This window comes from Saccopteryx leptura, chromosome 4 (assembly GCF_036850995.1).
Source record: "Saccopteryx leptura isolate mSacLep1 chromosome 4, mSacLep1_pri_phased_curated, whole genome shotgun sequence".
Taxonomy (NCBI): domain Eukaryota; kingdom Metazoa; phylum Chordata; class Mammalia; order Chiroptera; family Emballonuridae; genus Saccopteryx; species Saccopteryx leptura.
This window is the reverse complement of record NC_089506.1, coordinates 199850570-199862938: the sequence shown is the minus strand read 5'-3', so window position 1 is coordinate 199862938 and position 12369 is coordinate 199850570. Positions and strand designations below refer to the sequence as shown.

The 12369-nt window shown below is 52.7% G+C and overlaps 1 protein-coding gene across 1 annotated transcript in view; it reads left to right on the top strand.

Annotated features, from left to right (window-relative positions):
* The window catches only part of XYLT1 (xylosyltransferase 1), a 332499-nt gene extending 322152 nt beyond the window's left edge, over positions 1 to 10347 (top strand). The window contains exon 12 of the mRNA XM_066382542.1: positions 6401 to 10347. Within this exon, the coding sequence (XP_066238639.1) occupies positions 6401 to 6723 (323 nt within the window). The 3' untranslated portion in view covers positions 6724 to 10347. The remainder of the gene's footprint in view (positions 1 to 6400) is intronic.
* The last annotated feature ends 2022 nt before the right edge of the window (positions 10348 to 12369 follow it).

Genomic DNA, 12369 nt, shown 5'->3' with positions numbered 1-12369 from the left:
CGGAACCAAAAATATTTACTATCCATCCTTTATAGAAAAATGATTATTAATCTCTGTTGTAAAAGAGTGAAAAAAGAAAAGAGAACATAAATGGTTCACATTCATATAAAAAGAAGCTCAGCTTCATGAATAATGAGAGGCATGTAAATTAAAAGCAAAAAGAGATCCCGCTTCACCCCCACCACGTTGGGAAACGGAAGATTAAACGGTACGTTTCATGGTGGGAAGGCTGGAGAGTAATGACCGTCCAACTTAGTCTGCTGGTATGGTGGGAGTGATCAAGCGAACTTGGAAAATGGCCTAGCATTTCTTAGCAAAACTGGACATACACGCACCTTCCTGCACAGAAGCTCCACCCCTGGGTCTACGCTCTCGGGGCGTGGCAGACACACAGTGGAATTGTTCATAGTAGCACTAAAGTGTGGCAAAGCACATGTCCGCTGTCCGACCGGATAAACAGTGTGCGATCTGTGCAGCGGACTGCTACACAGCAGTGAACATCGGTGATGGGACGTCTGAATGAGTCTCTGAAACATAATACTAAGGGGAACACATCACGGAAGGGTGTGTTTAAATAATGACAGTGTATGTGTTTAAAGTGTAAAGCCAGGACAGCCAACAATATCTAAGTTCAGTATTCCCATCTATAGAAAGCTCGTGGAGGACAGCGAGAGGGATGTCAGGCCCCTAATGAGCTGGCCGTTTTGTTCTTTTTCATCCAAAAGGGTTACTTTTATTTTTCTATTTTTCTCCTCTCCTTTTATCACTGGGAAGTTCCCCCCCCCCACCTCATTCTGTCCCACCTCCAGGAGTAACTGCCGCCAAGAATTTGGTGTGCATCCTAGAGGTGTTGCAGTGCTTTTAAAGCACAAACCTAAACACACAAAATAAATCACAAACACATTGCCTTTTTGTAAAAGTCAAATGAGGCATTTTGTAGTGAAGCCTGCTTTTCTCACTTTCCAAGTCAGCATGGATAAAGCCACCAGCCGCAGGCTGTTCCATTGGGTTAAGGACCCCCAGCCTATCTGTCCCCGTGGGTGGACACATAGCTTCTGTCGTTGGTGCCATAGATAACACTACAAAGGATTCTTTAACCTAAAACTATGCGGGCCCATGCGGATTCATCCTATAGTCGATTCCCAGACACAGGCTTGCCAGACCTCTAGGTATTTGAAATTGTTCATCTCCATCTGACAGATCGCAAACCCAGAAGCCAAACTATCCAACCTCTGTTAGCTAAGCGTTCTATGCTGGGGTGCCATTTAGCCGGTGACACAGGGAGAGAGGGACCTAGACATGGGGAGGGGATGCCTGGAGTCCTAAAAAAAAAGGGGGGGGAGTGTTGAAGTGAATTCTGTCGACTTCTGCCAAGTGTCCGTGCTGGGCGAGCAGAAAGAGAGACATCGTGTTTTCTTGAGGTGGGAGGCGGCTTCTCCACTCCCCTCTGAAACAGACAGAAGACAGCTCTTCCGGAACGGTCTGGGCCAGCGCAAGTGTCCCTTGAGCAGGTTCACAGCCTCGGCATCCCTCAGGATTTCCACATCCAGGTGTGGGGAGCAATGGGCGGGGCAGCCACCTCTTGGTGTCGGATGCACCTGCTGGACAGAAAGAACAAAGGAGGGGTCCTGAGCCCCCCCACCCCACCCCGGTGAATAGCACGAAGTTCCTGAGGACAGCAAGGCTCCTCCCACCCCTGCCCAGCCTGAGCTGGGGGTCATTTTACCCCCCGGGAGCACCCCCTCCTCCCCCTGTCATAGATAATTGTATCTGTTAACGATGTTCCGATGACAGGGAACACGAAGGTGGGAGCTATGCAATTTGTAAAGTGATTCATCAAGAGTAATTTGCTATTGATGCATCCCTAGTAATCTCAAGAAATCTGATGAGGTAGAATTGAGGAAAATTTAATTACAGAGGCGACGAGCATTGCAGGCTGACGCTGTTAGAGCACGCCGCACATTAACCTCACTTTTCATAGGGCTTCTTCCACATCAACCACAATATTTGGTGTGTTCAGGAGTTTGCTAGCTGCTCTCTTCACTTTGCATTCCCAGCGTTGTGTCGGTTTGGGGTGTCTCCAGACTCCTCATCTGCAGGGTGGAGGTTCTAGTAGAGAAATTGGCCCTGCATTGAGGACAACAAGGCTCTGTTCTGGCAAATGGTACAGGAGCTGCCCACCCTGTCTGCCAGCTTCGGGCCCCACGGGGCCAGGGCCGGACTGATAGACACAGACCTACCTATCTTGAAGGGGAGAAGCCCCGCTACATCAGAGCAAGGCGGGACCTCTGCTCACGCCAGCTGGCCTCCTTTCTCCCACTCGCTGCCCTCCGAACGGTAGAGCCCAGCCCCTCAGCGTCCTGAGCATTGGGAACGGAAGGAATGACTTTCTTGTCTGTATCAGCCGATGCGTATTTTTAATTCAGCTGGTTTTCCCATTGCGTTTAGAAGGGCAGGCAGGTATATGGTCTTTCTTCCTCCTCCTCTTCCCCACTCAAGACCACACGTTAGAAAATAACCTGCTGGCCCTGGCCGGTTGGCTCAGTGGTAGAGCGTCGGCCTGGCGTGCGGGGGACCCGGGTTCGATTCCCAGCCAGGGCACATAGGAGAAGCGCCCATTTGCTTCTCCACCCCCACCCCCCTCCTTCCTCTCTGTCTCTCTCTTCCCCTCCCACAGCCAAGGCTCCACTGGAGCAAAGATGGCCCGGGCGCTGGGGATGGCTCCTTGGCCTCTGCCCCAGGCGCTAGAGTGGCTCTGGTCGCGGCAAAGCGACGCCCCAGAGGGGCAGAGCATCGCCCCCTGGTGGGCAGAGCGTTGCCCCTGGTGGGCGTGCCGGGTGGATCCCGGTCGGGCGCATGCGGGAGTCTGTCTGACTGTCTCTCCCCGTTTCCAGCTTCAGAAAAAAAAAAAAAAAGAAAATAACCTGCTGACGAGCCAGGCTGTCCTGGCTGCCACCGGGGGTGACAGGCTCTGTTGGGCAAACGGGAAGCATTGTCTTCTGAACGCCACTTTGTCTTCTAAGGAGGTTTCTTCGAATCCTTTCTCCCTAATTCTCACCAGAATCCTTAGCTGGTATTTTTAACAATCTATATTCTTGTGTTTGACCATAAAATATTCAATAAGTGGGAAATTCTTCCGAATAGAGATGGCTAGCTTCTTCCCTTCGGCCCCCATGGTTACACTTCCTGCTTCCCCATTGTTTAGCCCTGGGAGCAGTCACAGCGCCTCCCGTTCATACATTACTGTTGACAGAGCCCGTGAACTTCCACCTGAGCCCATTAGAGCCGGCCCAGCGGGTCCAATTGGTGCAAGGATGAGTATCTCTCCTTTTTACAGATGGGGAGACCAATCTTTGAGCGACTGGCTCCCAGATGAAAAACAAGCAAAAATCAAAAATAAAACTATTGCTTCAGCTTCCAGCTGATGGATGAGCATGCAGGAGATTATCCTGAGGACAAATTCCAGCTTCGGGGTCAGCCAGTCTTAGCTGGTACTCCAGATATGTTTCTTTTTTTCTTTCTTTTTTTTTTTTTTTTTTTTTGTATTTTTCTGAAGCTGGAAACGGGGAGAGACAGTCAGACAGACTCCCGCATGCGCCCGACCGGGATCCACCCGGCACGCCCACCAGGGGCGACGCTCTGCCCACCAGGGGGCGATGCTCTGCCCCTCCGGGGCGTCGCTCTTTTGCGACCAGAGCCACTCTAGCGCCTGGGGCAGAGGCCAAGGAGCCATCCCCAGCGCCCAGGCCATCCTTGCTCCAATGGAGCCTTGGCTGTGGGAGGGGAAGAGAGAGACAGAGAGGAAGGAGGGGGTGGGGGTGGAGAAGCAAATGGGCGCTTCTCCTATGTGCCCTGGCTGGGAATCGAACCCGGGTCCCCCGCATGCCAGGCCGACGCTCTACCACTGAGCCAACCGGCCAGGGCCAGATATGTTTCTAATATAGCTGCCTCCGTTTCCCTCTCTGTAAAATGGGTATAATACCGGCCCTATGGCTGTGTGCATGTGTATTGTGTACTAATAATGCCAACCATAGTCACTCTAGCTAAACCTTGCCAAGTGCTGAGTGCCATTTTAAGCACTTTTTATGAGTCAGCACACTTCATCATCATGAAGCTAAGAGGGAGGTAATAGTACTACATCCATTTTGTTGATAAGGAAACTGAGGCACCAGGGGTTGACATCAGAAGTCACATACCTAGTATGTGGGGACGTGGGGATTCAGACCCACACAGCCTGACTGCAGTCCCTATGTTCTGCCTGAGACGTGGGTGCTCAGCAAGGCAGAGCTGTTACAGGAGCCAGTGGGACCTCCCACCCCACCGTACTCTGCTTCTAGGACACTTTCCTGCAGTCTGTTCCTGCTTCACGTCCGGGGCAAAAACAGAAATCCGTGGCTTGTATAGCGTTCACAGTGGGAACTCGGCAGCCAAGAGCCAGCCTCCTCACCAGGCTTTGAGATCAACAGACCCGGGTCACACCCAGGCTCTGACTCTCAGTACCAATGGGATTTGGGGAAATGCTTAATGGGGCTTTGTGCACACTGTTCCCTCTGCCCAGCATTCTCTTCCCTGGGATCCGTATGTGGCTTCTTTCTTCCTTCATGTTAATCAGCTCTCAGCACAGATGTGACCTCCTCGGTGAAGCCTCCCTTGCTCACCTCACCTGAAATAAGCACCCTTGTCACTCTCTCCCCCAGGGATTGGAAGGCTGTCGCTATAAATTATATAAACAGCTAGATAGTAAATATAAGGTCTACCGGAAAGTTCTGTCCGTTTTTGGAATAAAACAAAATACAAGTTTTTCTTACCGTCAATAAACTTTATTAAACAATATAATTGCCATTATTAATGATTTCTTGCCAGCGTGAGGGCAATTTGTATATCCCATTTTTGAAAAATGTTTTATCTTTTGATGCGAAAAATTGAACCAGTGCTTGTTTGATATCTTCTTCATTTTTGAATTTTTTGCCCTTCAAAAAATTTGTAAGGACAAAAACAAGTGATAGTCAGAGGGTGCTAAATCCGGGGAATATGGTGGATGCAACAGACATGCTTCTGTAGCATTTCTTCCTTGTTGAATTTCATAACAATTACAGTGGCGTAAATGAACTTTATCAGTAGCCATGGGTCCACTATCGCTTCACACATAAGACTAACGTGAATCAACTTTGTTTTAGTTAATTTGCTACGTCAGTATGTATACATTAAGTGATAAAAATAGAGAGGCACACATGCGCCAAATAAACGTGCTTACGTGTCAAAACTTGTTGTGATAGAAACGGACAGAACTTTCCGGTAGACCTTATATATTAAGGTTTGAGGGCTACTTAACAATCTCTGTCTCAACGACTCAGTTCTGCTGGGGTAGCCCAGAAGCATCCAGACAGTATCTACCCAAAGGGGTATAGCCACGTTCCAATAAAACTTTATTTATGACAACAGGTGGGGGGCCAGCTGTGGCCAAAGGGCCATAATGTGCCAACCCTCTGCTCTGACTCAGTACCCCGTTTATTCCCTTCATGACACTTATCACTGATGGAAACAACCTTATTTATTTCCTTGTTTTTTCCTTTATTGTCGCCAGCCTACCCCACTGGATCGCAATCTCCTTAATGGCCTGGTTCTCTCCACCCCATGAAATAGAACCAGGCACTTAAAAAAAAATCTTTATCAAAAGGATGAATGAGTGAATGAATGCCTTGCAGATAGTAGGTGTTTAGTTAACAAGCATTGAATGAATGAATGTCGACTTCAGAAGGCGCTGCATAAATACGTGCTGAACGAATAAATGAATGAACTTTGCCCTGCTCTAAAGTGGGCTCATAACTGTCGCAGGCTCAGTCTTCTCATCTGTACAAAGACTGAAAAATAACTTCCTCTTTTTTTTTTTTTTTGCATTTTCTTTTCTGAAGCTGGAAACAGGGAGAGACAGACAGACTCCCGCATGCGCCCGACCGGGATCCACCCGGCACGCCCACCATGGGGCAATGCTCTGCCCACCAGGGGGCGATGCTCTGCCCATCCTGGGCGTCGCCATGTTGCGACCAGAGCCACTCTAGCGCCTGGGGCAGAGGCCACAGAGCCATCCCCAGCGCCCGGGCCATCTTTGCTCCAATGGAGCCTTGGCTGCGGGAGGGGAAGAGAGAGACAGAGAGGAAGGCGCGGCGGAGGGGTGGAGAAGCAAATGGGCACTTCTCCTATGTGCCCTGGCGGGGAATCGAACCCGGGTCCTCCGCACGCTAGGCCGACGCTCTACCGCTGAGCATAACTTCCTCTTAAGACCTTAAGACCGTCCTGTGAATTAAGCAGCGCTGCACCAGTGCCCAGCACGGTGCCAGGCGCACAGCGGGTACCGGGTTCGTGGCTCTTCTAATCATGTGATGGCTCCCTTTGCTTTCAGAGGAAGCCCTAAAGCTGCACAACGGACCCCACCGCAGCGCCTACATGGAGCAGAGCTTCCAGAGTCTGAACCCCGTGCTCAGCCTGCCCATCAGCCCCGCCCAGGTGGAGCAGGCGCGGCGGAACGCGGCCTCCGCCGGCGTCGCGCTGGAACGCTGGCTGGACTCGCTGGTGGGCGGGATGTGGACCGCCATGGACATCTGTGCCGCAGGCCCCACCGCCTGCCCGGTCATGCAGACCTGCAGCCAGACGGCCTGGAGTTCCTTCAGCCCTGACCCCAAGTCGGAGCTGGGGGCGGTCAAACCCGACGGCCGGCTCAGGTAGCACTGGACATGCGCGGGCTATAGCGGACGTCAAAGGGAACACAGCCAGAGGGCTTGTGGGGCCTGGACCCTGGCCTCCCACCCTGGGGGTGCCTTTTGTGGGAAGGGCTCTCCTGGCCCTAGAATGATGGAGAAGGAAGGTTCTGAGGTCAGAGCGGAGTCTGCCGATGACCTGCACTAGGCAAGCTGGCTCCTGGGGGCATAGTCTTACCTCTTCTGGCTGATCCTCGAGTCCTACAGGGTCCTTGTCTTCCCCTCCCATGCCCCGACCCCCCCAGACAAGTGATTCTCAAACTTTTACTTTGAGCAGCAGAACTTTGTTTACTGAGTGCAGTCGTGAGCGGAAGCGCAAGGTGCAGATGAAGTCCAGGCTGCTCTGGTGGAAGCTGGGGGGAGGGAGGGTCTTCCTCAAAGCTCAGCCCTCCGGCAGTCCCTTTCGCCAAGGGCATCTCCTAAGGTACCTCTTCAGAACCCAAGGGCTCTGCAAACCCAGTTGAAAAGCACTGCCCAGACGGTGGGTGGGTCGGTCTGCAGCCCCCCCTCCCCCACCCTTCGGCTCATCTTTCTGCTCCTCTGGGCCAGGAGACCTTTGTGCCGGCCCTGCAGTGACAGGCCACTGAAGGTCACACTCACGGGCCCTCCCCAGGGGGGCAGCAGGCTCAGGATGGCTCAAAACCTCCCACCAGCCCTTCTCCGTAGTAACCAGATGAGCGGGAAAGCCTTTTGGTGTGACATGGCCAACGTCCACCAAAGTGTGACTGCCAAATGTCCAGGGGTCCAGGCCACCCTCCCTTGAGGAAAAATGGGATAATGATGACTATCAAGTCCCCAGCTGTTCACGGGCCGGAGACCAAGACCCTGACCTTGTTGACCCTTGACAGTGGGAACATTGGGTCCGTGGCCATGAAACTCATAGAGATTGTTTGAAACAGAACTCCTGAGCTAGACAGCGCAGCAATACCTGTCACCTGCTTGAGCCTTTCCGCTCGGAGGCCAGGCACCCCGAATCTTTGTGACGTGCACACTTGGTGCTGCTGGGAGTGACCAAACCGCATGGACCAGTATTGTCACATCCAAGAAAAAGCATTTCTGATTGGGTTTTTAAATCCATGCCCTTATGCGAGGTGCCAACAGGCCCATCTGACATGCAGTGTCAAAGGGGGAAGCTTCCGTATCTGGTTGTTTAAACCTAAACAGCAGTGTTATTCAGATGGCCCGAGTTAGCAGAAACCTGGAGGGTTTCCTTGCCATGTGCCCCTCAAGGAGCCCCTCCCCAGAGGCCCCCCTTCCTCCTCCGATCCCACCCTCTCTCCAAAGGCAGGGTTCCCTTGGACAAGTCCCAGCCCCGGTCACAACCGTCCTTCCCAGGAGAGCCAGCCCTCGGGGCAGCCCTCCAGCGTGAGCTTGAAGGTACTGCAGTCCGCTCCTTGACCTCTCCGCTGGTGCCCCCAAACCACCCCACCCCCCACCCAGCAAGGCAGGGTGTCCTACGGGCAATGGAGGACATAGAGAAAGGACACTTTAGATATTTATTATTTATATGTTTTAGTCAGTGACTAAATTAGTAGGTGCTGTTTTTGCAGCTTGTCAATTAGGTTATCTTACTAACTGAAGCCGCCTTTATTCACAAAGGCCCCTTCGGCCCTTCCCCTCCTTCCTCTCCTCCCCGTCTCCTTGTGTCTTTCTGTCTCTTTCTCTGTCTCTGGGCTTCTCTGTGTGTGTGTGTGTCCGCCCTACATTCTCGGTGTCCTCAGAGAACAGGGGTTGGGACCCCACGGGGACAGCGCTTCTACCAGCATCACCCGCCCGCTGAAAGCGGGGACTCCGGGAACATGGAGCCTCGCTTCCCCTCACCCAGGTGTTAGCTGCCTCTGCCCCCTTGTTCTGGGCTGTTGGGATTCCTGAGCCATCCCCGCTCCCCACCCCAGGGACAGGACAGGCCGGCCACCTGTGGAGGTAGAGTGTGCCACCCCAGAGCTCCGGCCGCCCTGCTCCCTCCCCGCTGACTGCCCTGCGCCTCCATGCAACATGACAGGGTGACAGGGGAAAGCAGGCTGCTTGCAAGCCCACGAGAAAAAGAACTCCACTTTAGGAAGAGGGCTGGTGGCCATACCGGGCCAGGAGAGCCCAGGAGATGGCCACTGTCAACAGTGGTTCCGGGGACCTCAGAGTGGTTTTCTCAGAAAGCCTCTGTACTCTCTAAATGGACTTATGAGCTGTAGGGGGGCCTGTGGCACACCCTCTTCCTGCCCCTACTTCTGCCTCCGGCCACTGTCCCTGTGCCTACCAGCTGCCCCGGGAGCCTCCTCTCACCCTCCTAACCAGGCCAGTAGGACTCGGTGGCTTTGAGGGGTCAGCCCTGACACCCTCTCGTCATAGTGTATGGCCGCAAGCTCCTCCACAGGCCCTCCTACACCCACTGCCATTGCTGACTCTTGTTCCCACTCTGGAACAAGAGAAGTGGCCGAGCTGGCTTACTCTGGGACATCCCCAGCCCGTCCCTGTCCCAGGCTCCACTGGCCACTCCCCACATTGAGTTCTGGGACCCTGAGCAGTCCCCCAGGTGTTCCTTAATGTCCTTTGTTTCTGGACAGAGAATAACTTTGCAGATGTTACATTTGGTTAAAAAGAAAGAGAAAGAGACAGAATTTAAAACAAAGGCCAGGATGTTTTGAGAAAAAAATATCTTTTTCAGGGAAAATCGTTTAATTTTTAAATCTGCCTGAGAACGATTTATTAATATTTGTTAGAGGCCATTGGGCAGGCAGCCTTCAGCAGTGGTTTGCCTGAGGGATTTAAAACCAGGAGCCTGAGGTCTCTGGAAACCCTGCTCCCGACTGCGGAAGCATAGTGACTGTGGACACAGGCCCCAGACTGCGGGGAAGCTGAAAGGCGGGACTTGGGGTCAGTGTGGGGGAGAAGGAAGCATGCAATGGGCTGTGGCCCTCTCTACTGTTTCCCAGCCCGCCCAGTGGCCTGCAGGTGGATGTGGAGCTCAGGAGGCACACAGCCCTCCCAAGGCCCACCACCCAGGCCATCTGCAAAGCAGACATCTCCACGGTGGGCCTCAGCAATCCCCAGGGCCCCTGTGTTAACAAGTGCGCCCTTCCTCCCCGTGGAGAAGGGCCTTTCCGACCAGATCAGGAGTCACTCTGACTTCATTTCCCATTGTTACTGAACTGTTAGAAATGCAAGTGGAGTTGACAGCGGCTGAGCAAAGCCACACAAGCCCGTGAAAGGTGCTGATGGCAGCTACCTGGGCACGGGCCTGTGTGGTGCCTTCTGGTTCTCTAGTTTCCAGATGCAGGGCGGTCACTGGCTGGAACCTTGACCTCTTTGCCAAGACGCAGAATAGAGGACAGCAGCAGCTGCTGAGTGTGAAGTGTGAGCAAAGACCCCTTTCACAGCCAGGTCCACTAGGAAACTCAGGACAAAAGCTCCCTGCAACAGCCAGGGGGGATATACCAGAAAGAGCCTGCCAGATGAAAGCAGCACCCTGTGAGCGAGGTCACAGATGCCTTTGGGGTCCAAGACACTGACACAGATGCGTGAAACAGTTGGTGTGAAACAGTTGGTGTAATACAGTAGGGAGTAGTGGGGACTGAGGTCTGCTGGCACGCACGCACGTGACCTGTCTGAAAAGAGCAGCTGCTCTTCAGCTCCAGCCGGTCAGCACCTGCGAGAAGGCAGACACCTGCAGCAGAATTGTCCAATTTGGTAAGGGAAGCCAGAAATCCAGGTTTTAAGAGGAAATCAGATGTTTTAAATATTGGTAATTTTTTTTAACAGAGGATGGGCAAAGAGAAGTCCCACAGTTCAGCCCGTGCCCTGGCAGCAGCCTCGCTCTGGGAAGGTGGTTGGAGGAGGTGGGGCACGGCCCCAGTGAGCAGGGAAAACCCAGCACTGAGAAAGGGCACAGATAATAGCTCATGTTGAACTCGGAAGGGAACAGGAATCTCTGCCTGGTCATTCCATCCCAAAGACACGGTCCCACAGAGGAGGCGTCCCCAGAGAACGGGCTTGTTCAGCAATCCTAGACCCAACACAGTTTGTGCTGAATTTGAAGATCCCCCAAACGTTGTCCCTGACACCTAAGGAGGTCCTGCTGCCCAAGCCCACAACTTCCGGAATTCCGTCACACCCAGGCGGAGAGGTCAAGGACGGGTGCAGGAGGAGGGGGCGGTGTGTGGGACAGCCGGGCTCTCCAACTCCCAGCTGTCAGCAGCCAGCGCGCACGCGGCGGGAAGCTTCCTTGGAAGCCATGCCAGAGCCGCGGTTACTCACAGGATGTCTGCTCAGCTTCTGCCTCAGTTACCTTACTTTGCCCATGGGTCTACCACAGGCGCTACCTCACTGTGTCTGCTGAGAAGTTTACCTGGGGGGGGCGGGGAATCAAGGTGGCCAAATCTGCTTGAGCTGAATGTACAATCTATGCAAATTCTCTCTGTGTGTCTCTTTCTCTCTTTCTCTCTCTTTCTGAAATACTATTTCTTTTTTATTTTACCTTGCAAACAAGGTACTGTCTAGACCCCTCTTAAGACGGAGGAGGGCTTTCTTGCGCCGCCTGTGTCCACCCCTCACGTTGTCTTTGGTCCTGTCCTTGCTGAGCCCCACGCGGGGAGACGGGGAGACGGTAGCTCTCCCTTCGCGTCCGCGCCCACGTGGCTGGGAGGTCTCCCTCCGCCTCTGCCCACAGGCCCACGGATGGCAGGTTCTGCCCCCGCCCACCTCCTCTGTTCCTAGTTCATCTCTGTTCCTCACTCCCCTCCGACTTGCTTATCCTCTCTGCGCCCCTGTCTCCCCCCCCCCCCCAATAAAAGCCTTAGGTTCTCCTTTTTGAAATGTGGCCTTAAAATTATTTTTGGAAAGCTGACTGCCCTCTCCCTCTCATTTCCACCAACATCCCAGAAGCAAGAGCCTCTTGAAGCTTTCGCGGCAGCCTCCTGAGCAAGGGGTGCCCAGTCTGTAGTGTGCAGATGCTTAGAAATTGCTAATAAATGTCGTCTTTAGGAAAAAGATTCGTAGATGTTTCCCGTGGGTGAAATGAAGGCTCGGGTGCTCCCGTTCGCCTCAACCGGCTCCCGAAGCGAAGCGCTCGCCGCGTCTGCCCACGGGGACGCCGGCTTTCTGTTACCAGCTCCGGCTTTCCAGCCCTCCCCTTTCCAAAGACTTGGCGTTCTTCAGTCAAGGGTAAATCAGGAGAGTTTCTCAGTTTCTCTCTTCGTCCTTCCTGCCTGGAAAGGGATAGCACTAAAGCGTTCCCAGCGGACGGACGGGTCGGGTCCTATTCTCGGAGGGACCACACTCTCCCTACTCTCAGAGCCCCTCCTTTTCCCTTCCGTCGCTTCCAGGGCTGATGGAGGCCAAAGACAACCCAGGGTTTTCATAGGAAATTCACTGGAATTGAGCGCAATCGTCTTTGTAGTCCTTTCGTCTTTTTTTTTTTTAATATTGTTATGTTGTCAATAGTGTTTTGAGTATTGTTTTTAGAGGCCTCACAATAAGTTATTACCGTCCCCTTCATTTTTTTTCAAAGACATGTGGTGATATAGTTTTTAAAAATAACTATTTTGTTATAGATCATAATATGCATAAAACTGTACAGAAATATTTTGTAATGTATTGATTTTTTAAAAAAGAGAGAATC